The sequence below is a fragment of the Desmodus rotundus genome, chromosome 9, assembly GCF_022682495.2.
Source record: "Desmodus rotundus isolate HL8 chromosome 9, HLdesRot8A.1, whole genome shotgun sequence".
Classification (NCBI taxonomy): Eukaryota; Metazoa; Chordata; class Mammalia; order Chiroptera; family Phyllostomidae; genus Desmodus; species Desmodus rotundus.
In genome coordinates this window covers 103,327,344-103,354,446 of record NC_071395.1, presented here as the reverse complement: position 1 = coordinate 103,354,446, position 27,103 = coordinate 103,327,344, and the positions used below count along the sequence as shown (strand labels likewise).

The following is a 27,103-nucleotide window of genomic DNA, read 5'->3' as shown; positions in this document are numbered from 1 at the left end:
ATCCCCTCTCCCCCGTCGAGTCGTCCTGAGAACGGGCAGGGGCTGTGGGCGACCTGGGCGTACCTTCAGGCTACAGTGCACGGCGGACTCGGGTGGGTACACAATGAAGTGGCGCAGGGTGAAGCCGAAGCCGTCCTGGGGACTTTTGTGCAGCAGCAGCGTCCGGGTCCCCGGCCAGGGGAGGGGGCGCCCAGGAGAGCACCCATCTCTCGGGCCCGGTGGCAGCTGTAGGAGCACAGGGAGACAGGTGAGTGGCCATGTGGCCCACGGTCCTGAGTCTGCACAGAGGACCTGAAAGGGACTGGGCAGGGTCCTCGGACCCTCCTCTGCCTGGACCTCCTCCTCAGCCCTCCCTTCCTCTCTCATCCTCATCAGCCCAAAAGTTTCTTCCTTCTTTCTTTCTTCTCAATTCCCTCATGACACCTTTGCCTCCAAGGAAGTAACGCGATGCAGTGAGCCAGGTGCTGGCTCGGCCCAGTTCACCGAACATTCACCGAGCACCTGCCGAGTGCCGGGCACTGGACACGCAGGTCCTGCTGCTGTGTGAGCGCACTCCTGCCGCTGCACACTCTCACGCACGCACACAGATGCTCGCGCAGGCAGATGCAGACACATCCATGCACACTCATGCACACAGAACATACCACAAGACCCAGACAAGCACACTCATGTACAAAATGCACACACACATGCACTCTTGTGCGGACACGCACACATGGGTACACAGTTGCACACCATCAGGCTCACACACACACAAACATACATAGGCACGGACAGACTGGCCCCACACACGTCCTTCAGGAGCCGCAGCTGGAACAAGTGGGGGACTAAGAGCTGCGAGGGAGCAGACTGGACCCCAGACAACTGAAGGGGCTTCCTGAGGCTCAGGAGCCCAGCCCAGAGGCCTGGCTGGCTCACAGTGAGTAGGGAAGAACCCGGGTGGGGGTGGGAGGCACTTCGCTGCCCCCCTGCCGGCCTGCTGGGATACTTGGGATTGCCCAGGATGGCATGGCAGAGGGTGTCTGAAGACAAGAATTTGGGGACACACAGGACGGTTTCTGGGGCATGAGGGAGAAGAGGATTGACAGTGTCTGAGGGAAGGCTCCCGGCTCAGACGCAGAGAGGGAAAGTGAGTGAGAGGGTGTCAGAGAGGTGTGTTCACGGGGAGGCAGAGGGCAGATTGGAGAAGATGGGAGCCCAGGGCAGCATGCCTAGTGTAAAGCCTGGAGGGCTCCCTCGGGGGCTCTCCAACCCCCGCTTCGGGCAGCCTAACCTAACCCTCAGAGGACAAGAAGCTCCTTCCTCTCCCCCCAAAACAGCCCTCAACCCCCTCATTCCTCCTTGGCACTGGAAAGAAAGGCAAGGCTGGGTGCAGAGGGAAGAAGACTACCGTCTCTGGGGTGAGGAGCTCCCCCTTTCCTCTTAAATCCCCCTTTCTTCCCCATCCAATAGCTGGACAAAGCTCAAATTTGCCCGTCAAATGTACCAATACAAGAAGTTCCATCATATCTCCATCCAGCCTCCTGCTCACACATCTGGTGGAAGGAAGCCTGCCCTACACCCAGCGCTGTGGTGGGAAATTCTCCATGCGTTTGGTTGGAAAGAGTAAAGGGGAATGTGGCAGAGGCAACCGGCTCGCTTCAGGGGATGCAGATGGGTGGGCAATACGGGGAAGGCACGCACAGCTCCGGGCTGAGGTGACCACGCCGGCATGTAGGTCTGGCAGACTGCCCGGAGGCAGCTGTGGGCTCTCTGTCCTTGCAAGGGTTCAAGCAAAAGCGGCATGACCCCCAGTCCAGCAGGGCTTAGCTGTGATTCTGGCACGGGGTCCAAGGCCCTGCGATGCCCCTCAGTTCCTTCCACCTGCGGTAACAGCCTGGACTCTCCCACTTTGACCCGCAGTCCCAGGGGTGTCCGAGGAGTCCAGAAGAGAAAATTCTCTGGGAATTCTGCTGAGGGCTGAAATCTCTCGGATTTCCTATCTCTGCTGACCTGACAATGAACTGATCAGGGAGAAGAGCGGGCCTCAGGAGATCCTCCTCTGCCCGCTCCTCCCAGAAGCCCCAGCTCCTCTCCAATGTGGGCAGCCGCCCCTGCACACCCTCTGCCCAGGCTCCGAGCTGAGGCTGTTTGCAGGGACCATTGTTTTGCTGGTGTCCGGGATTAAGGTTTAAGCCACCAGCTGCCCCAGTGACGAGAAGTGGCTGAGACAGGTCCCCGCATGCACCCCACTCCTCCCCCAGCACACATCCTGCCTGGAGCTGCCAGCTGCCTGGGGGGTGCCACACTCCAGGGGGCCTGCCTGTAACCCAGGGCGGTAGGCGTGCCTTCCTCTCAGGCCCCCTCCTCACCCAGGCACTGCTGGCGCCCCCAACCTTATCTCAGTCTCTCCCTTTTCCTTCTTTCCAGTTCCCCTTCCCCCACCCTTTCCCACTAGGCTTTTGAGGATGTCAGTGTGGTGATCCCCCTGCCACAGCCACCACACTCTGGCCTGAAGTGGGGACACCACAGCCCCCCTCAGTGGCCCGCCCTGGTGCCCCACTGTAGGAAGTCTCTTAGGTTTTACCCTCAATCTCTCTATGCTGTTATACATGCCTGTCCCCTCTCCTCTCCTCCATCCCACCGGGGACAATGCTGGGTCTTGCTCTTCTTTTGCCGGGGAACAAGGTGATAGAGGCAGAACCGGAGAAGGAGCCATCAGCGAGAACTAGAAAGGTGGTTAGACTGAGAAGGGGTGCAGCTCACACACATCCCCATCTCTGCTCTCTGAGGTCGGAACGGAGACGGGGGGCTGCAGAAGGAGAGGCTCAGGGGACACAGCGACACACCTGATTAATGCTGTCCTGGCCCAGATCTATTTCCAAAAGCTCCCACCCTCATGGCAGGAAAGAAAGGGACATCCAGAAATACCAACGGATTCTAGGAGAAGGGCGACGGCCCCAGGGCCACAAATCAGACCCGACTGGACACACGGTGAGCTGGCAACACAAGGAACTAGACCCCGGAACCCTGCTCCTCCCCCCAGGAGCATAAAGAGGCCATTGCAGGGAGCACAACGTTCACGCCGGGCAGGGTGCCCACTGTGACTCACGCCCTGCCAGCCCGGTCGGTCCCCGCCATCAGAAACACTGTCCCCACCCCCCATTCCTGCCCTGTTTGCTATCCTCATCCGCATATCACCCCCTACCTGCTGTGGCTCGTTCTGCCACCTCAGTCTCCTTTGCCCACTAGAAAACCCTTGTGTGTCCTGGGCCCCCTGTCCACTACCAAAGGGAGGGCAGGGTGGTGCCCACCACTCCGTTTAGGGGTGCTCCTGCCTGCCTCTGGCTCAAGGTCCCTGCCGGCCCAAATTCCCCAGGATTGTAGATGCCCCAGCATCCCTCTAACAGCCCTGGCCTCCTCCAGGCTTCGCTGCTTGTGAGCTAGTATGCTCGAGTCCCCTGGAGGCCCTCACCCATGCTAGGGTTTGTCACCCAGCACCCTCGGAAAAGCTCTCAGCCACAATCCCACCACCCTCCCCGGCAGTTCTCCAGCTCCTCACTCACTCCCCACTCGGGGCCACTGGCCCCAGAGTGCAGGGCACACGCGGCTCAAAGATCCCGGGGAGGTGAGGGTCCGGTACCCGCGTCCCCACCTCCCCATGAGGCCTGCCCAGGCCCCTGCCCCTGGCCCCCACTCCCTCAGCGCTCACCCTGGCCCACCGCGACCCGGGCGCGTGGCGGTCGCTGTGACTGAGGTAGGGCAGCCAGAGGCAGCGTGGCTCCGGGGCGCTGCAGTCTACACCGACGGCGCGCTCCCAGCGCCAGCCCCTGGCCCCTGCGCGCTCCAAGCGCCACATAGCGCTGCCCACCAGCGTCGCCGCAGGTGGGGGCCCCCGGCCCCATTGCGCCACCGAGGGCCTGGCTTCCGGAGCGGGGCGCGCAGCGCAGGGGACCACGGCCACTCCTCGGCGCCCCGCGGGCGGCGTCCTTGGCCCTCCTGGCGGCAGACGGGCACCAGGGGTCCCCGCCCGCCCCCTAGAGCCACGGGCCCGGGGCCCGGGGGCCCCGAAGGGACGGCCGGCCCGCGCAGAGGACGGCAGGACGGCTGGAGCGTCTCCGCGCCTCCCGCTCCACTCCGCTGAAGGCGCGGAGTCCGGACACGCCAGCGAGTCGCGCGGAGCAGACGCCTCCCCCTCCGGGGCGGCCCCTCTCCAGGGCCGCCCCAGCCCACACACTCACACACGCACACACAGCGCCCTTGCACAGGCACACACGTGCAGAGCCCCTTCACCCTCCCACCCACAGAAAAACTCACACCCTACCCGGCCTGCACACACTGCACCCAGCTTCCTGCGCCCAGAGAAACACACATTCACATGTGTACACATGTCCTTCACTTGGATGCCTACACATAAACACACCCTACCCACTCAGTACACACCTACACCACACACCACACCCTCCCAGCCACACACACTTGTTCACAACTCTCCCTCTTCCACATACCCCACAGACACACACACATCAGCACACTATTGCGCTCACATGCACACTGTGTGTGGACTCCATGCCGTACACGCACGCACTTTGGACACCTCCCATGCAGTCCACATGTCCTATGGAGACACATGCACAAGCATACCCACTATGGCCTAGAAGCCCACCAGACACTCCCCACATCACCACCCACCCACTCCACACATGCCCCCGGAGAGACTCACAACCCCCACGATGGCAGACAGACGACACGCACATGCCACCCAGCACACCCACTCCACGCGTGCACACTCTGCCTGGCACCGAAACCAGTGCTCTGACACCCACACCAGGGGTGCCCTAGGGCTACAGGTGCAGCCCCCACCATCACAGTGGGGAAGTGTGACTGCCCCTTTTCCTCAGGACCCGCCGCCCATTCACTCTGCCCAGAGGGGCCAACACCACGCTGACAATGGGTTCCAAGCTGGCCCCTGCCCCACACGCAGCCTATGAGGCAGGCAGGAAGCCCAAGTGCATGGCAGACCCTGCTCTCCCCCTCTTCCTCGCCCGCTCCCTCCCCAGGCCCCTTCCTGGTGGGGCCGGCAGAGGAGGTCTGGGCTGGTAGGTGTGTGCTCCTCAGCACCACCATTTCTATCCCACCCGACTGTTCACAGTGTTTCTCAGCAGGGCCCCTCGCCGTGGCCTGGGGCCACCGCTATGACCCGGTTGTCAGACTAGGAAACTGAGGCCCAAGAGCACCCAGCTTGTTATGGCATCGCTGGGACTCCAAGCCCAGAACCCCTCACTCCAACCTTGGATCTTATTCCCAGCTTCTAGCCAGCAGATAGGGAAGGGAGGCTAGCGTTGGGCTGGGGAAGGCAGCTCCAGCCAAACCCTGCTCCCAGATCTAGGAGTTTTGGGGGACAGAATCCTAGCACTGGGCCCTCGCTGGCAGCCACCCAAAGGGAGAACCGAGCAGAAGGGTTGGCTCCCTCATCCCATCCGAGGAAGGACAGCCCTGTGGGCCGGTAGGAGAGTGATGTGGAGGGGCCCAGAGAGGAGAGGGGTCCTAGCAGCAGAGGGAGGAGTATAGAGGACCCTGGGGGTGGGCAGGAGGGAGGGAGGGAGAAGGAAGGGAGGAGGAAGGGTGAGGGTGAGGCATGTGGGGGCCAGGGAGCGGTTTTGTTCTCCTGTTTCCTGTTTGCTGCTTGCAGGGCCCCCTGTGCAGGAGCTGGACCCCCACCCCCACCCTGGCGGAAGCCAGACGGGAAGAGGGAGGCTGCCACCAGCGCTGAGTCAGGAGGGCCCAGGAGTAGAGCGGGAAAGGACCGCGGTCAAGGGAGCAGAACTCATGGTCTCCGTCAGCACCCTTCGCTGTTCCTCAGTCACTAGAAAAGCAGACTCAGGGCTGCCCCCTCCCACCGGAAGCACCAAGATGTCCTCAGCCATGTCAGACTCTGTGGCCCCAAGCGGAGGGCAACGGCCACGGGGATGTCCTCAATCAGAGCCTGGCCTGCTCTCCCGGCAAGCAGTCTGTAAGTCCTTCCAGATACCTAACTTCCTGTCCTCTTGCTGGAAGTCCAGTCCCTGGTTCTCAGGAAATGGAGTGACTCTCCCCACTCATGAGGCCCCAGGGAGCCTCTCATGGCCAACAGGTGCTGCTGTGCGTCTGGATCAGCCCCTGGGGGTTCTTCGTCCAGGGATGCACATACCTGGGAAGTGATGAGCCATGGATGATGTCTATTTCCTGCCCTCTCACTGGGCAGGGGCAGCAGGCCCAGCAAAGAAGGTAACAGCCTGGTCCAACACACACCCACCCCTTCCCCACCCCTCCCCCTTAACCCCAGCTGCTTCCACAGGGACATCAGGAAGGGGTGTACACAGTAGGGCCCAAGGTTGCACATACTTTGAATAAATGATCCTCCAGGCCTGGGAGCCTCTCAGCCCCCTCCCCCATTTCCTCTGGGAAAGGAATGTGGGGTGGGCCCCAGAGGGCAGTGGGGGAGGGGGCCAAGGGCTGGGAAATACCAGGCGTAGCTGAGATTCTATTCCAAGCCTTCCTGTCTAGTGTGAGTCCTCCTTCCCTACACCCTCCCCAGCTTCCTCCCCCCAAATCAGGAATTACCCAGCTGAGCAATCCCTCCCATCATCCTCTAGTTTGACCAGCTTGCAAAATCCATTCAGCCTTATCTTCCAGGGGTTCTCGGGACAGGTCTGTGGAGCTACACTCTCAAGGGGAGGCCATCCAGTTTTCTTCTCTCCAAACGACGTAATCATCCTTTACTACTTCAAAGCACTTTCACCTTATCTTATTGGGCCCTTACCCTAAGAATTGGATGTCCAGGGATTATTTTTAAACCCATTTTTCAGATGCAGAAACTGAGGCTCAAAGAGGCCAAGTAACTGGTTCAAAGCCTCACTTTTACTAAGGTGGGACCAGATCCCAGGCTTCTAAAGCCTAAAACAGATCCTTTTTCCACTTTCCTCGTTTATCCTTTCAACAACCACGTCTTGAGTGTCTGCTGTGGGCCAGGTATTGTGCCAGGGCCTGGGGTACCTTCGAGAATAAGACTGGTGCAGACCTCGTCCTTAGGACACTTAGAGTTCTATTAGCATTCCAGGTCCCGAAAACTTTAGGGGTCTCCAAGTTCCAGATTCAAGCCCGAGCCAGCTCCTTTCACCCAGAGCAAAAGGAGACGCTCACATATCAAGGGGGGCCCTTATCAGGGGTTCAGGCCTCTTCTCCCTGGGAGGGAACATCTTGTTTAAGGGTGGGGCCAGAGCCCTTGAACAAGAGGGTGTCCTTGGCTACAAGAGCAGAAGGCTGCAGGGGCCAGCCTGACAGTCAGGAGCCAGGGACAGGAAAGTCCTGGGCCCGAGGGTCTGGGGACTAGGGGAGGAATGCTGATGCCTGTGAAGGGCGAGTGGTTCAGGAAGTGAGAGAGAGGGGCTTGGGGTCAACTCTCCTGCTTTTCCTTCTTCTGGCTTTCCTCCCAGAAAGTAGGCCCCAAACCACAAGAACTAGGCTCCCCACCCCAAGAGAATGATCTGGCATTTAGGAAGCTTCAACTGGGCCCGCACTCCACCCGTCCTCGCACACCACCAAACGCAGACCTATACTACCCCACAGCCTCCCCCCAGACAGAGCACATGCACCGCCAGCCCTGTCCATCCAGGCATGCGGGCAATGCCGTACCCAAGGCATCTCGCCTGCCCACGCCTGGGCCTCTGACCCCTGCCCCAGTCTCCTCATTCAAGGGCAGCTGCCCCCTCGGTCCTCCTCCACCCTTTTGCCCCATTCAGATGCCTGGTTCCCAGCACCAGTTGTGTACAGTCCTGACGTGCCCCAACACGCTGAGCTGGTGAGCCGGCCCGGCGAGCTTGCATTTCCCCAACACCCTCCATGTGCAGATAACCCCTAGTCACTGGGAGCATGGGGACCCAGCGCTAGGTATGGTCCTGTGGGCAGGGTGTGGTTTAAGAGTCGCTCCGGACTCATGCTTCCCCTCCCCCCCTTCCTGTCCAGGGTCAACCTTGCTCTGAGTTGAGGTGGTTGTGACACTCCCCTCCCACCCTTAAACAGGGCCAGAGCCAGGGAAGGCTGGGGGAGGGGAGGAGGAAACACTCGCAATACCAGAAATCCCAGTGTTATCTCCAGGAGGGACCAGTGTAGTCCCGAGTAGCACAGAAACCCCTCCTCTTGTTCTTCCATGGCAGCGTGGCCCAGGGGTGAGCTCACGGGCTCTGGAGTCCCTACCACTTTCTGGCTGTGAGACCTAGCCTAGCCACTTAATCTCTTTGAGCCTTGGTGTCTCACCAGTAAATGGGAATGGCACTAACTTCCACCTCATTGGTTGTTGGAAGAATTAAGTAAATTAAAGAAAGCCCTTAATGCAGGCCCCAGGCACATAGTAGGGATGCAATAAATGTAAGGGTTTTTGTTGTTGTTGTTGTTGTTCTTTTTTCTTTTCCTTCAAAAAAATCTTTTATTGAGGTATAATTAACATACAACATTAGGTTAGTTTCAGGTGTACAACACGATTCAAGATGCGTGCACTGCGAAGTGGACATCGCAGCGATCTGGTTAATGTCTGTCATCAGCCATAGTTACAGAATTCCTTTGTTGTTGTGATGAAAATTTCTAAGATCTACTCTCTTAGCAATTTCAAATATGCAATACTGCGTTATTAACCAGAGTCGCCACACTGTATGCTATATCCCCGTGACTTCTTTTAGAACTGGAAGTTGGGAACTTTTGACACTTGGCCAAGCCCCCAACACCCCCCACCCAACTCCCAGCCACCCCCTCAGCCCCCTCAAACCCCCCTCCCTCACTCTGGCAATGACCAATCCGTCCTCTGTGAGCTTGGTGGGGTTTTGGTCTGGGTGGGTGGTTTGTTTGACTTTTAGGATTCCACATACAAGTGAGATCATATGGTATTTGTCTTTTTCCATCTGACTTATTTCACTTAACATAATGCCCTCAAGGTTAATGCAAGCTGTTCTGATTATCTTTTGGATTTTCACACTTTCACACGCCCAGCCACACTCACAATGAGACATGCAACCAACTCAGCCACGTGTACACAAAGACACGGTGACACATGTTGACACTTGGGGAGGTTTGCACAGAGCCAGACAAACCCACTCGCATGGGAGTCACCACCTCCCTCTGTCAGCCCCCTACAGGCTCCTGCACGCCCCAACTTCCCCCAAGCAGGGAGGAATCTTCAGGAGCCCCCCTTCCATAGCAGGACTTGGAAAGGCCCAGAGCCTCGTTTTGTAGGTTCTTTGGGAGTAGGGAAGGGGTGGGAAACGTGAGACCCCGGGATGGGGCCTGCTCCTAGCAGGCAAGGGACTTGGCAAAAGTGCCAGGCTGGCAGGACCTTTCCCAGCAGGAGAGCCATTCCCTCCTCGGGGAAGGGAGACTAAAGATGAGCATCTTTCCTCATGGTGGGAAATGAGCACTTGCAGAAAAGGGTGAGTCTGGAGCCAGCCGCAAAGTAAACAGCAGGGCCATCGCCTAGGCAACTGCAGGCCCTGTGGGACAGGGCCCACCACAAGCCCTCTCCAACCCCCTGATTTACTCCCCTCAGCAGCCCCTTGATGTCTCAATCTGTGCCCTCCACGTACCCCTTCTGGTCTCTGGGCCTGTCTGGGACTCCCCAAAAGGAAGGGCCTGAGCCTCCTCCATCAGAATGGGAGCTCTCTGACAGCAAGGTTCACTTTTTGTGTGTGTGTGTGTGTGTTTGTTTTTTCCCCATATCAATCCAGGGCCTCCCTGAGGTGACGGCCTGTGTCTTTCCTCTCAGATCAGAGACTGCTCAAGGGCATGACCTGAGTCTCCCCCATCAGACTGAGAGCTTCACAAGGATAACAGCTACTGAAGTCTCAGAAACAGATTTGTGCTCCTAGAGTGCTTGGTACATAGTAAGCTCTCAATAATTATTTGTGAATGGCGAGAACGTGGAGAAATTGGATCCCTTGTGCATTGCTGGTGGGAATGCAAAAATAATGCCCTTGCTATGAAAAACAGTACGGTGGGTCCTCACAAAATGAAACATAGCAATTCCACTGCTGGCTCTGTACCCGAAAGATGTGAAAGCAGGGCTGGGGCGCTGAGAAATGTACGTTGTTGTTTAATGGGTATGGAGTTTCGGCTTGGGAAGGTGAAAACATTTTGGAGATGGGCGGTGGGGATGGTTGCACCACTGTATGAATGTATTCAATGCCACTGAACTGAACGCTTAAACAACAGTACATTTTGCCCTGGCCAGTGAGGCTCACTTGGTTGGAGTATCATCCTGTAACCGAAAGGTTGTGGGTTCAATCCCTGGTCCAGGTGCATACAGGAGGCAACCAATTGATGCTTCTCTCTTGCATCAATGTTTCTCTCTCTCCCTTTCTCTCTCTCTAAAATCAATGAAAAAATGTCCTCACGTGAAGATTAAAAAAATGTTTTGAAACAGTACATTTTATGTTATGTATATTTTACTGCAATAAAAAAAATGGCAAGATCAGAATTCAAGTGGGAAAAAATGTTGTTGGAAGAAGATGTAACAAATGAACAGGCAGGTCCCCCGTGGGGGCCCAGAGGTAGGCCCGCCCACAGAGATCATCCAGGACAGCTGGGCACCTCTTGCCTGGAAGACCTTTCCCTCCCGCCTCTCTCCACTGTGCCTTCTCAGATCCCCTATTGTCATCTTTGGGGGCCCCAGTACTCCCTGCACAGGGTGAGCTTTCAGGCTGCCGGGGAGTCTGAACCCTGATATAGTAGGCCCTTGGCAGTGGTGAGGACCTGCCACCTACCAGCGGCTGAACTGATAGAGGCACAAACTCGGGGGAGGCCATGTCCCACCACGTCAGGACCTTGGAAGAGTTTTCCAGCAAAAACTGGGCTAGGAGTGGGGTTCCTGCCTCCTGAGGGCTGACCCTGCACAGCACACACACACGTCTATTCCAAGCCTACAAAACACCCACAACATACACACATACAAGGGTGTGCACACAGAGGCAAGGTTCTATTCTCCCATGCTCTCCCGTGCACACACTCCAAGAAAAACATGCCTAAACGCTGAAGGATGCACAGTCTTGTCGGGAGATGCAGGCACGTCCCACGTGCAGGAGAGCCCCCTGCTGGCCGAGATCTAGCACACCTATCGCTCTCATGGCCGGGAGTGGGCAGGGTGCCCTCATTCCCTCCACCCTGCCTCTCCCCACTGCATTCTCCAGGCCCCTCTGGCCCCAGTCACACCCCAGGATTACCCCTCCCCATCTCCTACAAGGGAGCAGGGTCCCCTGCAGAAGGACAGAGTGACTATGGAGCCTCAGGAAGGTTCTCCCTTGGGTCTAGCAGTACTGGAGAGAGGCTAGAGCCTCTTAGATCATGTTGAGGGCAGTCATTCCTGGGGGCAGGAGGATGCCTACAATGGCTCCTCTCCAAAGTCATCATATCCATTCTTTGACTCTACACTGGGAAGCTCATTTCAGAGGAGACGGGGGCTGGGGGAGAACTCTGGGAGTGGCTCTCTCCATGAAGTGCTCCCTGTTGTCTGACCACCTGGGCAAAAACAATAGGTATACCCCCTGGTTTTTTTTTTCCAAGGAAGAGCTCAGTCCTAGTCAAGCTGAGACCACATCTCCTCCCAGGGCAGGCCTCAGCAGATTCCGGAAGTCTTCCCCAGGGCACATGGGGTTCCCTGTGCAGAGAGGCTCTCAGCCCCACCCCTGAAACCACCCGCCCCCTCACCCAGGCCCTGCCCAACCTGCCCAGGTCATCCCTTCACCCCACCTAGGAGCTGAAGCTCTCCCTAATCCAGCCCGTGATGCCCCCAAGGCAGCTGAAAGGGTGGAGGGAATGGTGGCTCTGCAGGGACAAACAACCTCCCCTGGCTCCTGCCCAGGAGGGCACTGAGATGGTTTCTGGGCTGGGCTCTGTGGTCCGAAGAGGACAGATGGCACTGCCTTCGGCCCCAGACCCTACCCCTCCTCAATCAGCCTAGCCCCGTGTTAGTATTTGTTGAGCCCTTACCACCTGCAGGCACGCTGCACATGCATTACCTCATTTAAGAGCAGCGCAGCCCTGGCTGGTGTGGCTCAATGAGCAGGTCTGAGAACCAAACAGTCGCCAGTTCAATTCCCAGTCAGGGCACATGCCTGGGTTGCAGTCCAGGTCCCCAGTTGGGGGTGCGTGAGAGGCAACCACACTTTCTCTCCCTCTCTTTCTCCTTCCCTTCCCCTCTCTCTAAAAATAAATGAAAAAAATCTTAAAAAAAAAAAAAAAAAGAGCCAAGCAGCCTCTTTGGATACCTGTGACCCACATACACACACCTGCCACCTTGGCCCCTCCCCCACCGCCCAGTCTGGTGCTGTGCTGGGCTAACTCACAGAAGCACTGAGGGGTGGGGGGTAGTAGGCTAGGGAGAAAGATCACTGTCCCCACATCAAGAAGGCTGATATGGAGAAAGGGTCACATTTGCCACTGGTACCATCCCTAGCCCTTTTCTGGCTACATGACCTCAAGGTCACATGGGTTTTCTTATTTCTCCAGCTACAAAACAAAGCTAGGGGTGGCAGCCTGACAAAGTCACTGGGAAAGCATTCTGGGGACTGATAAAGGGGAGGTGTCATGGCCCCAGCCCTATATTCCACCCATAGAGAGTGAACTCTGTTTTCCAAATGTCTAAGTCTATCCATTCACCATGGCCACTCCTCGGCTCCAAGCTGCCATCACTCTTCTGGCCCCTGACCGTCCAGGCCAATTGTTTTAATATTATAACCATCAGACTCTGTAGGACATGCCTCCAGGCTCCACACCCACCTCTCTTCCCTTCCTCTGTGCTCCAGCTACCCTGGCCTCTTTCTAGCTTCTTTGAGAACCAGGCACCCTTTCACCCTTCCAGCCTCAGGTCCTTTGCACATGCTGCTTCTGGAATGCTGGTCTTCTTCCCCAGCTCCCTCGCTACCTTACCAACCCATACCCTAATTAACTCCTACTCACCCTATAGTTCTCAGAAAAAAATGTCACTTCCCCAGAGATACCTCCTCTGGGCCCCAGACCAGGTCAGGTCCCTCTGCACCCTCTTGCAGCACTCATGAGTTGGTGTCTATGTATTTACGAGATTATTTTCACCAATAAATCCCTCCTTCCCCCCGCCCCCCAGGGCTATGAGTTCTGGAAGGCAGGGACCTTCTGCTTTGCTGGATGTCAAATCCCCAACTCCTGTTACAGGGTAGGTACTGGGCATCCTATTTCTGAATTGGAAGGAATGACATGCTCCTCAGGGACAGTCTTTGGTGGGGAGGTCTACCTGGAGTAGGTGTTGCTTCAGATAATTTACCTTTTTGCATCCCACCCTTTCCTCAATGGGAACCAGATTCAGAAAGCGGGGCAGGCAGCGCTGGGATAAGGGTGTAAGAGGTGGGGAGAAAAGGGAAACTGCTTCAATCCCCTCTGCAGTGTCCTCTGTCCCCTCACTCTAGCTGGCCAAGCCCTTGTCCACTCAGGGCTGGCCCACCACATCCACAGATCCCTCTCCCTGGAATGTAACACTTTCTCTCCTTCCCTCATCTTCGTTTAGCTGATCCCCTATCCTCCAGGTCTCAGCTTGACTGCTTCTGAAAAGCTTCCCGGACTGCGAGTTAAGGAACTTGCTAGGGTCCCAGAACTAGTGGCATCTCTGATTCAATCCCAGGTCTGTCTGCCGACAGAGCAGAGCCCAGGCTCTTGGCCACCGCATCACCTGACTCCTTACTACTAGTTTCTTGGTGGAGGTCGGGCCCAAAGGCACGCCCCTTCTCTCGGCCTCAGTTTCCTCCTGTGGGCTCTGCCACCTCAAGGTGTCAAGAAGATTGGCTAAGAGGATAAAGGTAAGGAAGGGGAAGGCAATGGAAGGACAGGATAAGGGGAGAGGAGAGGAGGGAGGGAGGAGCGTGAATGGGGTGGCAGCTTTGGGCCAGCCAGACGTGAGAAACGCCAAGTATGCGAACTACGCCAGCCACTGAGCTATGAATAGTGCAGCCAGGCTGGCAGCCCAGGTCAGCCCTTCCCAGCCTTGCAGCCCCCTACCTCAGCCCTCCCACGCCAGCCCTGCACAGGGGGCCAGAAATGGGGCGGAGACCGAAGAGGCAGCCTTGGGGGCAGAGCTTGAGTGGCTGGAGCAAAGGGGGGTCATGCAAATAGAGAGCAGCGGACATATCTGATTGGCGGGCCTCTGCGGGTCTGGGAACTTGCGCCCAATAGGCAGTCAGCCAGTCACTGAGTACCGGTCATTAACACCGAGCAAGGTCCCTTCCCTCATCTTCATCCGCATCCCTAGAGGCTGCGGTTCCCAAGCCTGGAGTCACCCTGTGACTCAAATTCCACTGATACTGTGCACTGGAGGCCTCCCACCCTCTTCTCTCAAGGTCCTGCAAGGCTATGACCTTCAGACACCGTCCCTGCCCACCCCAGAGCCAGGTCAACCTCTCCTGCTCAGAGCTCAAGTGTCTGAAGTTGGGCACTTGGGAAATTGCACTGGCCCGTCCCTGCCCTGCCTCTGGACCCCCCTCATCAGTGACCACAGTGGGGAGCACACTGGGCTAGCAACCAAAGACCCAGGTCCCAGCCCAGTCCTGCCCTTTGTGTGCCCTCAAACAAGTTAGTTAACCTCAGAGTCCCTTTTTTCTTTCATTCCAGGACTATTGGCTGGGTATCACCGAGTGCCTGGCAACTGGGCTGGGCCCAGTGACACTGGGAAAGAGGAGTCAAAGAGCCCTAAGTTTAAGCCTTGGCTGTGGGACCCAAGTCAAGTCTCTTCCCTTTCCAAGCTTCAGTCTCCTGAGCTGTGAATGGCATCCTCGAGAGGACTCAGTGTTAAGTGCCTGGAACCCAGGAGATGCTTAACAAATCTTAATTTGGTAGTCCACAGGGACTTTTTAAAATTAACAAAACAGTCCCTGACTTTATAAAGAGATAGACACGCACCAAATAAAGAGGCATAGTGTTTAAAAGTGCTGAAACAGGATTGAGAGGATTTGGGGCTTTGAATCCCAACTTGGTCCCACTTCCTAACTGTGCATCCTTGAACTAATTATTAACCTCTCTGAGCTTCTGTTTCTGCATTTATGAAACAGAGATAATGTGTTCCTCATGGGGTCGTTGTGCAGATTAAGGAGACAGTGTGTAAAGTGCTCAGCACAGCAGCGTCTGGGACTGAAACACTCAACAAATGTTAGCTGCAACCAATACGCCCATTGTCATTATTATGTGCTTCTCACACAGCAGTGCCAAGTGCTGTGGGAACATGCAGTTCATTGGTCAACAACACCCAGTCAAGATGGCCTGGGCTAGAAGCTAGAGGCAGAACAGTGAACAAGACAAAGTCTCTGTGCTTAAGGGGCTTAAGGCCCAGTGCGCAGAGGAGGAAGTCCTCATACGTTTGAGGACATTGTGTGGGGGCGTGCTTTACAGAGAAGGATATTTCGACTGGGTATTGAAGGATGAATAGGAGTCTGAGAAAATAGCGAAGGCAGGGAAGGCTCTTCAGAGAAGCGGAGGAGACAGTGTGGCAAGTTTCTGGAAAGGGGAAGATGGAGGGGGCTCTACCCTGTCCTCTCCATCCCCGACTCCAGTTTCAGCCCTCATCATCTGGTCTGCTGCCTCCACTGCCAGACACCCTTCCAGGGCTTCACAGTATCTACGGGAGCAAGTCATGCTGGGTCTGGAATGTCCATCTCTCCCTTCCATGCCCACTACCCCTCTATTGTCCCAGCAGCAGACATCTTTCCTTTTTAGGGAAGGAGGAAGAGAGGGAGAGAAACATCAAATGTGTGGTTGCCTCTCACGTGCCCCCTACTGGGGACCTGGCCCGCAACCCAGGCACATGCCCTCACTGGGAATCGAACCAGTGACCCTTTGGTTCTCAGGTCAGCACTCAATCCACTGAGCCACACCAGCCAGGGCCAGCAGACATCTTTCAAGCCTGGACTGGCCTCACCTCTTCAGTGAAGGCTTCTTTTCCTCAGAGCTGGAGCATCTTTAGAAGAAGGAGGGGCTCAGTCTGTGTTTGTTGATGGAGCCCTGGGATATTCCATACCACTCAAGGGCAAACCCAGACTCTGGGCAGGCACAAGAAGAACCCTGCGCACAGCAGAGTCATGGAGAAGCAGAACACGATCGTGCGTCTGCATCCTCCTCCATTATGTAGACCCTACCTGGATTTCAAGGCTCAGCTCGGGGCAGGTGGCAGTGTCTGCCTTCCCAGGGTGGGAGGGTGTTCTCCCAGGCTCTTCTTTATCAGGGAAGGTAGCAGCGACACAGGATAGGCTTAGGATTCAGAAGACCCAGATTTAAACTCAGATGCTGGGCAGCCTTTGGTGGAGTTATTAACCTTCTCAGGGTCTCAGTTTTTGTGTCAGTAAATATACAATCACTTCCTTATGTCCCTTGAACATTCATCAAAGAAAGTTTCACTAAAGAATCTTCAATGGCCCTGGCTGGTGTGGCTCAGTGGACTGAGCACTGGCCTGTGAACCGAAAGGTCACTGGTTGGATTCCCAGTCAGGGCACATGCCTGGGTCATGGGCCAGGTCCCCAGCTGGCGGCGGGCATCAGAATGATGTATCTCTCATACATCTATGTTTCTCTCCCTCTCTTTCTGCCTCCCTTTCCCTCTCTCTAAAAAAATAAATAAATAAAATCTTTTTTTTTTTTTAAAGAATCCTCAGTGGTAGGTTTGGAAACAGGAAATGAGAGAAAGGAGATGAATCATGTTGCCAACCAGTTTTTAACCAATGCCTATAGCGATTCTACCCAGCAACACTGTTTCCATCTTTAAACCGCTGTTACCACATTCACACTCACATGATGTCACAGTGAAGACACTCGCTAGTGTTTGCTTCAGGTCTGTCTCCCCAGTTATGCCAGATCATTTTTATCTTAATATTTTTGGCAGAGGATGTCAAGGGGTGATCTGGACTGGCAGGCAGTGTAGCTGCAAATCTCAGAACCCGTGGTTACACAATCTTAGTGGAGCCTGTAGGCGGTAGGAAAAATAGACCAGAAACCCACTGAGGGCAGGATTGTGGCTTTTTTCTCCAGGTCGCAAGAGCCACAGAGAGAGCCAGGAACACAGGAAATGAGAGGGCACGCAGGAATGATCACCAAATGAACAAAGGCCAGTTGGCATTGAGATCTGGCCGCTGCCTGATTTTCCCAGGACGGAAGCTCCAGTTTCTGGAGTCAGGTCCTTCTCCTGCCCCAGGCTGAAATTAGGGAGAGGGCAAGACAGCACTCTATGCAAGCTGGCTGGGGAATGTCCTCAGCACCCTAGTGTCTCAGATAACACTTTGCCTAGCACCGTAGGACCTAAGCACCTAGGGGCCACCGGACAAGGAAAAGTCCTCGTGGCGAAGGAAAGAGGGATGTGGGCCTCTTTCTCAGTCCCGTCGGTAGCCCCAGCCTTGTTGCGTGGCCCCCATTTCCTGACTCCCACTCCCCCCCTCATACTGACGTCCCACCCCGCTCCCGGGCTCTGGGCTCAATCTCAGCTGCCCCCTCACTCCCACCAGGTGCTGCAGGGCAGAGGTGGGGCACGGTTCCAAGGCTTCGTTAGAGCTAATGAGGGTTCAGCTCTGCAGATGCCAGTGCAAGATACAGGTGAGTACCAGAACCGCCCGCAGCCCCCCAACACAACCTCAGGCTCTCAACTCCCTCCCACCCTGCTCTCAAAGAGGAACCAAGGGTCACACCCTCAGACAGGTAAGGGAGATTTAGAAGAATCTTCCCAAGTAGAGAGAATGTCATGATGTCACCAAGAGATCGGGATGTGGGGGCATGAATTAGAAAACAGCATCAGGGCCGGGATCTCACCTGGGCTGCCTGAGGCACCATGTCCACTGCTCAATCCAAAAACAAACAAACAAACAAGTAAACAAAAAACTCCAACAGAAACCCATTCCCCACCTTCCTCCTTTCATGGAATCCCAGCAGGTCAGCGGAAGAGACCAGGGGCTCTTCACTTCCCTCTGATTGGAACTCGGCACCTGAGCTCCCTCCTCACCTGGCTTCCATCTGGCCTCTTCCTCCCACTTTGGCCTTTCCCTTGCCCTCTGCCTCTGTCTCCTAGTCCTTGTCCTTTTTGTAGGCCTCGGTATCCTCACCAGTCAAATGGACAGGCAGGGGCAGAGGGGTGGCCTCTAAGAGCCCTCCAGCTGAAACTTTCGAAGATGTTCCCGCTTGGGCTCGCGCTCTCTCGCTCTCTCTCTCTCTCTCTCTCTCTCTCTCATTTGAAGAAAATACAGATCTTCCTTCACACTGAGGGGGGAAGCTCTGTGGTAGAGGGTGGGGTCTCCACTTTAGTCTGACGTTTCAGCCTTTTGGGGGTTCTCAGGGGCAGGTAAAGCTCCGATGGCCCAGATCTCCACCCGGCCCTCCTACTGAGGACTCTAAGGCCCACATTCACCCTGGATTCTCTCTAAGGAGCTCTCACACCCTTTGAGGAAATTAAAAAGGAGAAAGAACCTGTGGATTTAGGAGCCCAGAGTCAGACAGAAATCAAGCTGGGAATGATAGACGCCAGGCAGGGGGCCAAAATGAACTCTGCCCTTCCCTACATTGACCCCCACTTGGACACCAAGAGCCCAGAGCGGTTGTCCTCCTCCCACATGGCTCCTACATGAGCCCCCCCACCCGGCCACATTCCTCCAGCCCACACACCTCCTGCCAGCCTGCCCGCCCAGAGGCGCTGGATCTACTTCCATCCTTGGCTTGCAGGTCTCAGTCATCCCGACACCCCGCCCCAAGCTGTCTCTCCACCCAGGGATACAGGCTGAGCTTTGAAAGGGTCACTTCAAAGAGGACCTGCCTGTGAGAACCCAGCCAGACCCAGGGCTGGCTCCTCGGCCAGATTCCCGGCGACTGGGGACAAAGGCTCCACTGTTCCCCCGACCCCCGGACGCCCCCAAATGCACTGGGCATAAGAAGTCTTTCTTTCCCTAGTTCCGCTCGTACAGGCCCCTGCTCTTTGCCACTGGGAGTAGCCCTGGCCCCTCCCCCAGGAGAGGCTGGGAGTGGGGGTGACAGGGAGCTACCAGTTCCCCCATTACCGCTAGCTACCACCATACACCCACTGCCTTGGGCAGCCAGAACGGAGGCTGCCTTGGGAACGACTTCAGGACTAGCGTCCCGGGGCCTCAGTGTCCCTTAAGCACCAAGTCCTTCCCAAGCCTGCAAGAGCCTCCCACCCATCAGAACCATACCCACCCTTCCAGGCCTCCTTCAGGCAGCCTCCCAGGACTCCCTGTTCTTGGAGGAGCCTCACAGTATAGCCTAAACCACAGCAGCCAACTTCTTACTCCTCCCCCCACCCCCACTACCCCTGAGATCAGGAACCAGGTCCACCTGCTCCTCTAACTTCCTGGCACACCGGGCTGATCCCTCAGCAGAGCCCTTAAGGTTTCCTGTGTCGGCCTCTCACGCAAGGCCTGAATTCTCTCCAGTCCAGCCTGTGCTTGCTCAGCTCCTCTGATTGGGAACCTCATCACCTCCAGGGCCAGCTCATTTCCTCTTCATATTACTCCAACTCTGCAGGGTTCTCTCTATCGAGCCCAAAGTGTATTGTTCTCATTTCCATTCACTGATTATGGTTTGTTTAACAACAGTTGCTGCTAGAGTTGAGATTACCACCGAATGTCAGCCACTTTACCTGTATTACCTCATTTAATCCAATTTAATCCAAAAACAATTTTGAGGGATTATTTCAGGGCTAAGCAAATTGAGGCCAAAAACAATTAAGTAATTTGGCCAAGGTAACACAGTGAACGAAAGGTAGGGCTGAAATTTGAACCTCAGCAGGCCGAGGCCCCTGACACTCAACCTACCTCCCCAGGTGCCGAGGGGCCGTGCCAGGGCAGACGCCACTCCCACGCAAAGTCTTCTTTTTCCTGTCTGGCTCCCCACCAGGCTCTGTCAGTGCATGAAGTGTGGCCTGACACTTCATGGTGTCCATTCAAACTGGCACATGGGGAGTAGGGGGAGTCAGGGGGAGTCAGGAGGAGGTAGTCACTTGCCCGGGGGCACACAGGCAGTTTGGGGGGGGGGGGGGCAGTTTGAGGGAGGAGATGACCCTGGGCATCTCAGGGTTTGGACTGGAGATGACTAGAAATCCAGTAACCCTTCCTGTGAGAGAGAGAATGGATAGCTCTGACAGGCCCTAACCAAATACTCCTGCACCCTCCCACTTCAAAGATGCAGAATCTTCCAGCAAGGGGGCTGCACTGTGCTGAACACCTCAGGGCCAGAGAGATGAGAAAGGAATAGACCTCTTTAATCCAACCTGTAGTCTTCCCCGACGTGCCGACTGCTCAGCACTGTCCCCTTGGAACTCTAGGAGAAGAAGGAAGGGAGAGAGGGCAAGAGAGAAGTCAGTAGCCAGTGGCCCCCATTAAGCGGTGGAAAACAGTCGTGACGGGGTATGGGTGAGCTTTCCTTTCCTTGCTAGGTTCGGCTCCGGTACTCCTGGCACAGATACCACAGCAAAGCCCCTCTGGGCTGCCTTCCCAAGACGCCAATCCCAGCTACTTCCACAGGGTGAGATTATAGAATCTGTGGTTTTTCCACACACTGTCAGTCAACAAACAGGGCTACACGCCAGGCTCTGTGGATACCAAGATAAATACGACACCTCTGGGCCTGCCTGGAATGAAGTTAAGAGCAAGGTCAACTCCTTAGCTCTGCCACTAGCTGTGTGACCTTGGGAAGCTATGTATTCTTTTTGTGCCAGTTTCTTCGTCTGTCAAACGGGATGATGATAATGTACCAACCTAGAGTGGTGAGCACTTTGGAAGTACTTGCTATTACTATTTTTCTTGTTCTCCAATGATGCCAGTGTGGTAGGGAACAGGGATGAGTAGACCGACTCGTACAATGCCAGGGGCAGAGCTGGTGCACCCTGGGAAGCCAGGGGAGGGGCTGCTCCCTGGCCTGCACTTCGCAAACATTTATGGAGAATCACTCTGTGCCAGGCACTGTGCTGGTCACTGGGGACACAGAGATGAACGGGACACATTGTCCACTCATCCTGGCTCCTCCCCGCCCTCCCTCTTCCTCCTGGGCCCAGTCCCAGAACTCTGCACCGAGGGGGGCACCAAGGACAGGACCATGCTTAGGAAGGCACAGCCCAGGGGCCCGGCAGTCAGAACACCTGGGTTCATGTCTACCACTCACAGGCTACTGACCATGGACACTCTCTGACCTCAGTTTCCCCACTGTAGCATAGCGAGTTGGACAAGATGAGCCTTCTGGTCCTGACCCACACTGACAGGTGATGAATATGCTCCACCCCACAGGGCTTTAAACTTGCCCTAAAGTCCAGTCCCAAGGCCAATCCAGCCTGCTGTCCCACTGAGGCCTGCCTGGTACTGGCTAGCACTGCCCTGCTGAGGAGCTGGCACAGTTTCACATGGAACAGGGGGCCTAGATCTAAAGGCGGGTGTTTGAAGGGGGTGGAGTGCTAGGGGAAAGGCAGAGCCAGCTCCCACAGGCCCTATTCATGGCTCTCTCTGGGGAGGGAAACAGAGCAGGATAATTAAAACCAGGCTTTGTCCAAGTCCTTGACCAAGCCAATATCTCACCTTTGAACTTCTACAGCCAACAGAGCGGGGCTCATGCCCCTTTGGAAGGAAAACACCAATGAACCGAGACTCAGCCAAGTGTTACAGGCTAGCATGGGGACCGAGGGGCGGGTCGAGGGGTAAATGAGCTGATTCTCCCACCCACCAACCATGGACACCTGAGGCCTTACCACCTTGAGGCCTCTTGTCCCCATCCCTGTCGCAACTGAGAGAAAAGCAACCAAGCTGCAATCTAGAGACGTTGGCCTTGATCTTGGGCTGTGTCCAAGACGGAGTCGGATTCAGGTGGGAATGATGGCAGGTCAAGGCAGGTACCGAGAAGAAGGATGGCAAGGTGAGAATACAGACTCAAACTGGGTTGCTGGGACCCTACCCTGGCTCTGCCACTTAGTGATGTGACTTTGTTCAAGCTATTAGCTCTCCATGCCTCCGTGCCCTCGACTATAAAATGGGGGTACCGATGCTACCCACTTCATGGTTGTGCTGTGAGGGTTAATGAGGTAATTTAGAAAAATCCTGGCCCAGAGAAATTGCTATCTACATCTTAGCTATCAACTGTACTATTAAAGCAACTCCCTCTTCTTAAAATACTTTTTTGTAGGCACTAATGTATACGCTCATTTGACTATATTTGCGTCCCTTATGGATTTGTGCACTGGAATCCAACTTCACAGGAAACTGCCTAACCCACTGTACTGGAGGAAACTTCCCTGCATGGTGTTCCAGGCTAGCCTGGGATGGGGCAGCTCACAAGCCTCTCCCAGGAAGTTCTCCCAAAGAGCTAACTGCAATCCCTCATATTGTAACTTATTCCATTCTCCTCTTTTGTAGTCTCTCTCTCTCTCTCTTTAAATCCTTACCCAAGGATGTGTATTGATTTTAAAGAGAGAGGAAGGGAGAGAGAGAGAAAGAGAGAGAGAGAGAGAGAGAGAGAAACATCGATCCATTGCCTCCTGCACGTGCCCCAACCTGGGATCAAACCTGAAATCTAGGTGTGTGCTCTGACCAGGAATCGAACCCATGACCATCTGGTGCATGGGATGACACTCTAATCAACTGAACCACCCAGCCAGGGCTACTCTGCCTTTTAACCATATACATCATGAAACCCTTCTAAGTATCCCTGCAATGAAGGGTGAAGCAATAAATACCTCTGCCCACTCCTGCACGGCCCTACTAGGTGCCAGCATCCTCCCTCACCCCCACTGCCACCCCCACTGCAGCAAAAATGCTGCACCTCTGGGGGGCCACACCGGCCTCCTGCTCCCCTCCCCCATGAGCTCAGGGTCAGACTGAGGAGGGGGCACAGAAGTCCCCATCCAGGCTGCCTGGCCACAGGCCTATTCCCCAGGACAAGTTCCTCTCGACTTGCCCCATTCAAAAAGCCTGCCCCATTCCCCATGGCGTCCTAAAGACACCTTCCTAATAATGCTCCCTTCTGAAAAGTTTTCATCTTGTGACTGGGGGGCCTCAGATGCAGGAATGGGGAATTCCTAGCTCCCTGCATGTGGGGCTCGACCACCTTGTGAGCAAGTGGGGGCTTTTGAGTTGTGTTTGGAGGCGAAATGACTGGTTATGTAATCAAGATTCAAATCACATGCCAATGAGCACAGCACCGCAGAGAGTGGCCACTTTGGGGACGGAGCTGTTGCCCCGGCAGAGTGGGAGAACTACAAGGGATCCAAGCCATCCACCCCCAGCTGGGTCGCAGGGTAGGGGCGGGGGTGGAGACGCTGGAGGGATTGAAATGTGTGTGTTGATGTGGGGTGGGGGGTGGGGAGTCCAAGGGATTCAGGTTTAATGACCTCCACTCCCACCCTCTGCCCATCCTGAATTTCAAGTTTATAATTAGGAACACTGTGGCTGACAGGCAGAGGGGGGTCGGGGACAGAGAGATGCAGACTGAGGGAGAACTGAGCATACATCCAGCCAGCTCCCGAGAAGCACACCAGTCTCAAAGTTTGCAAAGTGCCAGGTCCGGCTTCAGCTCTGGGGGTAGGGCTGGGGAAGAGCATCCCTAAGTCCTTCAGCCCTGTCCAACGAGGCCTCAGCCCTGACCTTGACCCCAATCTAGACCCCCAGGGAATTTCTTTTCCAAGCTCAGGGAACCACTGGCTTGACCATGTTCAACCCTTCAACTTGGGAAGGGGTGGAGTGTGTGCTCGGGTGCCCCAGCGGGACTGGGCAGCCAGGCTCATTCGTAGGGGGCTGGCCCCGATGGGGCCCAGAGGCCCCTGCTGGCCCCTCCCCAGCCTCAGCAGCTGGCAGATGAAAGAACCCAAGCAAAGCAGCCTAGCGCTGAGTAATCCCCTGGCACCCTGCGACCAGACCCACCCACAGCTAGCCCGAGGGGACAGAGGGAGCAGCCGCGCCCGCAGGACCAGGGGTCCCCAACCTGTTTCTCTTCTGCAAAACCCAGGGGAGCGGGCAATCGCGCCAGGCAGTTCCTCGCGCGGCCGGGTCCGGCCCGGCAGGGGGCGAGTGCGGCGCGGGGAGGGGGGTGTCCGGCCGGCCGCAGTGGTCAAGGACATCTCGCTCCGGGAACCTCCTCCCCCACTCCCTCTCCCTCCAGCTGTGCCGGGGCCTCGCCAACGGAAAACGAAAACTCGGGCAGAGGAAACGGCGGCAGGCGCCCCGCCTGAAAAACCCGGACAAAAGGCGCGGACCTCCGTCCCCGTTGGCCGGCCGCCGGGGTCCTGGCACTGCCGCCCTGGTCTGTGCCCCTGCCCTGGCAGCCCTGCGAGTCCCGGCCCCCTGCCTCCCTGCCTCTCCTCGGCCCGGGTCAGCCCTCGCTCCGGCCCCCTCCCGGGCCTGTCAACAGCCTATATTCCTTGCAGTCGTGCCCGCGGTGCTCGCATCGTGCGCCCCAGGTTGTGCCTGACGAATAGGGGCGCGGCGACCCCCGCCCTACCTCCAGCTCCCCGGCAGTGCCTGGACCCACCCCCTCCCCTGGCCCAGCGTCTCACCTGGGGGGGCCGGGGCTCCGGGCGGGGCGGGATCCCGACCAGGCAAAAGGCGACTCCATTCATCGGGTGGCAGCGGCGGCTCTGAGGCCCGGGCACTGTTGGGGGCGCGGGCAGGGACCCGGGAGGGGCGGGGCCCGCTCCTTCGCTCCTCCCCGTGAGCTCCGACGGGGCGCACGCACCGCCTCTCCTTAGGGTACCAGACTGGTAAAGGGAGCTGAGGAAGGGGTTTGCACTGGCAGCAGAACTAGAGGGCAGAACAAAGCCTGGGGACGACAGTTGGTCTCAGGGAGACAGTCTAGGTCAGCTTCCAGGGGACCAGCCCAAACAGACGGTGATCTGGGCGAGCCAAGGAAAGTGGACAAGGGCACCCAACCCAGAGCCATCGCAGGGAGAGAGAGGGAGGGTGGGAGGCAGGAAGGAAAAGGGAAGCAAAGAGAAACTCAGCCAGACAGACAAGTCAGAGATGGAGAGACACAGAGCATGAGAGGCAGAGACAAGATAGAGACAGAGAAAGGGACGAAAGACCCGGATGGATGAGAGGGAAAGACAGAAAAAAGCTTAGGGAGCTTCCCATTCAGAGACTCATGGAAGTTGAGGCAAAGGCAGAGATGGGGATATCAGGACATGTGGTCAGGGGTGCGGGAGGAGGGGGACCTTCAGGGGCTCCCCTCCATCTAGCCCCCACCCACAGCCCAGTCAGGGTCTTAGCCCACAGGCCTTACAGAGGCAGGGGAAGGGAGGCCGGAAGACCAGGCTGGCAGGGGCCCCAGGCTTTCAGACTCCCGCCCAGCTAGCCCTTGCCACAGGCCTCAGAACAGACCTTCTTCCCAGTGGGCAGCAGAGGGAGCAGAGACCCCTCAGGCCTCCCAGCCACAGACGGCCCATAACCTCTCTTCCCTGCTTCACTTGGAGTTGGGCCAAAAGAGCTACTGGGGTCCCGAGCCAGTTCCTCAATTTCCTGCCCCCAAGCAGGACCCCTCCGGCCAATCCAGGAAGGGACAGTCCCTCAGTCCTTCGTTTCTGATGGGCAGTTCTTTCTGCTATCTAACTAATATCCTTCCTACCTCCTCTTTCCTACAGCCTATGCTTACCTCTTTCTCATGCCTTCTTGAAGTTTCATAGATTATGAAGAAAGGAAGGCAGAGGCCACAGATAAATAGGAATGTGATTTGGATAAGGCAGGCAAGGAAGGCAGGAAGGCTGACTCTGTCTACTCAGGAATCACCTATGCCCTCTGGGGCCAGGAGGCCTGTCAATCAGCACCCTGCCTCCTGAGAACAGGTGAGCCCAAGCCCTCCACCCCTTCCCCTCAGGTCACAAACAGGGAATCAGGCCCGGGGCGGGGGCAGGGGTGGGGGGGGCGCGGTTTAGACACCAACTAGGCCATCCCTACTCCTGTGAACCAGAGGAAGAACATACTGACTTGTTTTTAAATCTTACCTTAATTTAATTTATTTTAAGTCCCCTGGAAGTCAATGGGAGTCGACACTTTTATAATGATAGGCAGTGAGTGACTCCTCTTCCTTCCCCACCTCTCCTCATGAAGGTCCTGCACAACCCAAATTACCCCATTCCTGAGAAGTCCTTCCTGCTGTCTAACTGTTATCTGTCACGCTGCATTTTCTTGCTTAGTCTTCAACCAGGTTCCTGTTTCTGACACTCTCTGCCCTGTAGCTCCAGTGGCCCAAAGCTTGTGGCCACCCTGCCTCAGGGGTCCCGTCCGCTCAAATGGGTTGTCCCTGTAAGGGGGAAGCCATAGCATCTGAGATCCAGACTGAACTGGGGCTCGGGGAAGGGAGGGAGGGTGGTGGCCCCTGGGGGACCCCTGGCTCACTTTTTCCAGAGCCTGATGCCCTCAGATACTGCGGGAGGCGGTGAGAGGAAATGAGCTCACACTGGCCGGCAGGCCATTCCTCCCTCCACAATGCACTGCACTCACCTCCCCCACTTCCCAGAAAGTGAGCTCTGCCCCCACCCTCCTGCCCTTCCCACCTCTTCCTGCACCTTGACCCGCACCCCCATCCTGTCCCTGCCCTCCCTCATCCATCTTCTCTAGAACCTCTGCTTCCTGTCCTTCCTCTCCATCCTGGCTCCCCATCTCCTGCCTCCCTTCATCTCACGCCCTGCATCCCACCACCCACCCCCGAATCTATTCCCTTCCTGGCACACTCTCTCTCTGGGGTTTCAGGCAGTAAAGCCCAACACAGGGTGGAGAGGGTGAGAATCTAAACTCCCCTCCCAGCCCAGTCACCTTTCTTCATTCACAAATGCTTATTGGGAACCCTGATATGTGAGGGGGTGGGGAAGTGGAGGTGGCCCCTGGGGATCTAGAGATAAGGCCTAGCTCCTTCCCTTGGGAGGGTCTGGGGTCTCACCAATCCTGACTCTAGTGTGAGGTTCCAGAAAAAGAGCTATACAAGGCTGGAGAAGCAGAGGAAGGCTTCCAGAAGGAGGTGGCCTTGAGATTTGGGGGGCTTCATGGATGGGATGGGGCAGGATGGGGAATGGGGAGAAAAAGCACCCCGCGGAGGACTACCATGGACAAAGGCAGAGCGGCCGGAGAGAGCA

The 27,103-nt window shown here is 56.3% G+C and overlaps 1 protein-coding gene across 5 annotated transcripts in view; it reads right to left on the bottom strand.

The window, feature by feature from the left end:
• The window catches only part of ARHGAP23 (Rho GTPase activating protein 23), a 75,643-nt gene that overhangs the window by 42,995 nt on the left and 5,545 nt on the right, over positions 1–27,103 (bottom strand). The window contains exons 1-2 of one of the 5 annotated variants that reach the window (XM_053911008.2): positions 24,536–24,626; positions 64–225 (exon numbers count right to left, since the gene is read on the bottom strand). In XM_053911008.2, the coding sequence (XP_053766983.1) occupies positions 64–225; positions 24,536–24,598 (225 nt within the window). In that variant the 5' untranslated portion in view covers positions 24,599–24,626. Of the gene's footprint in view, positions 1–63; positions 226–3,691; positions 4,167–4,303; positions 4,342–24,535; positions 24,627–27,103 lie in introns of those variants that run through there. The other 4 variants (XM_053911011.2, XM_045182374.3, XM_053911007.2 and 1 more) reach the window with 4 other exon arrangements.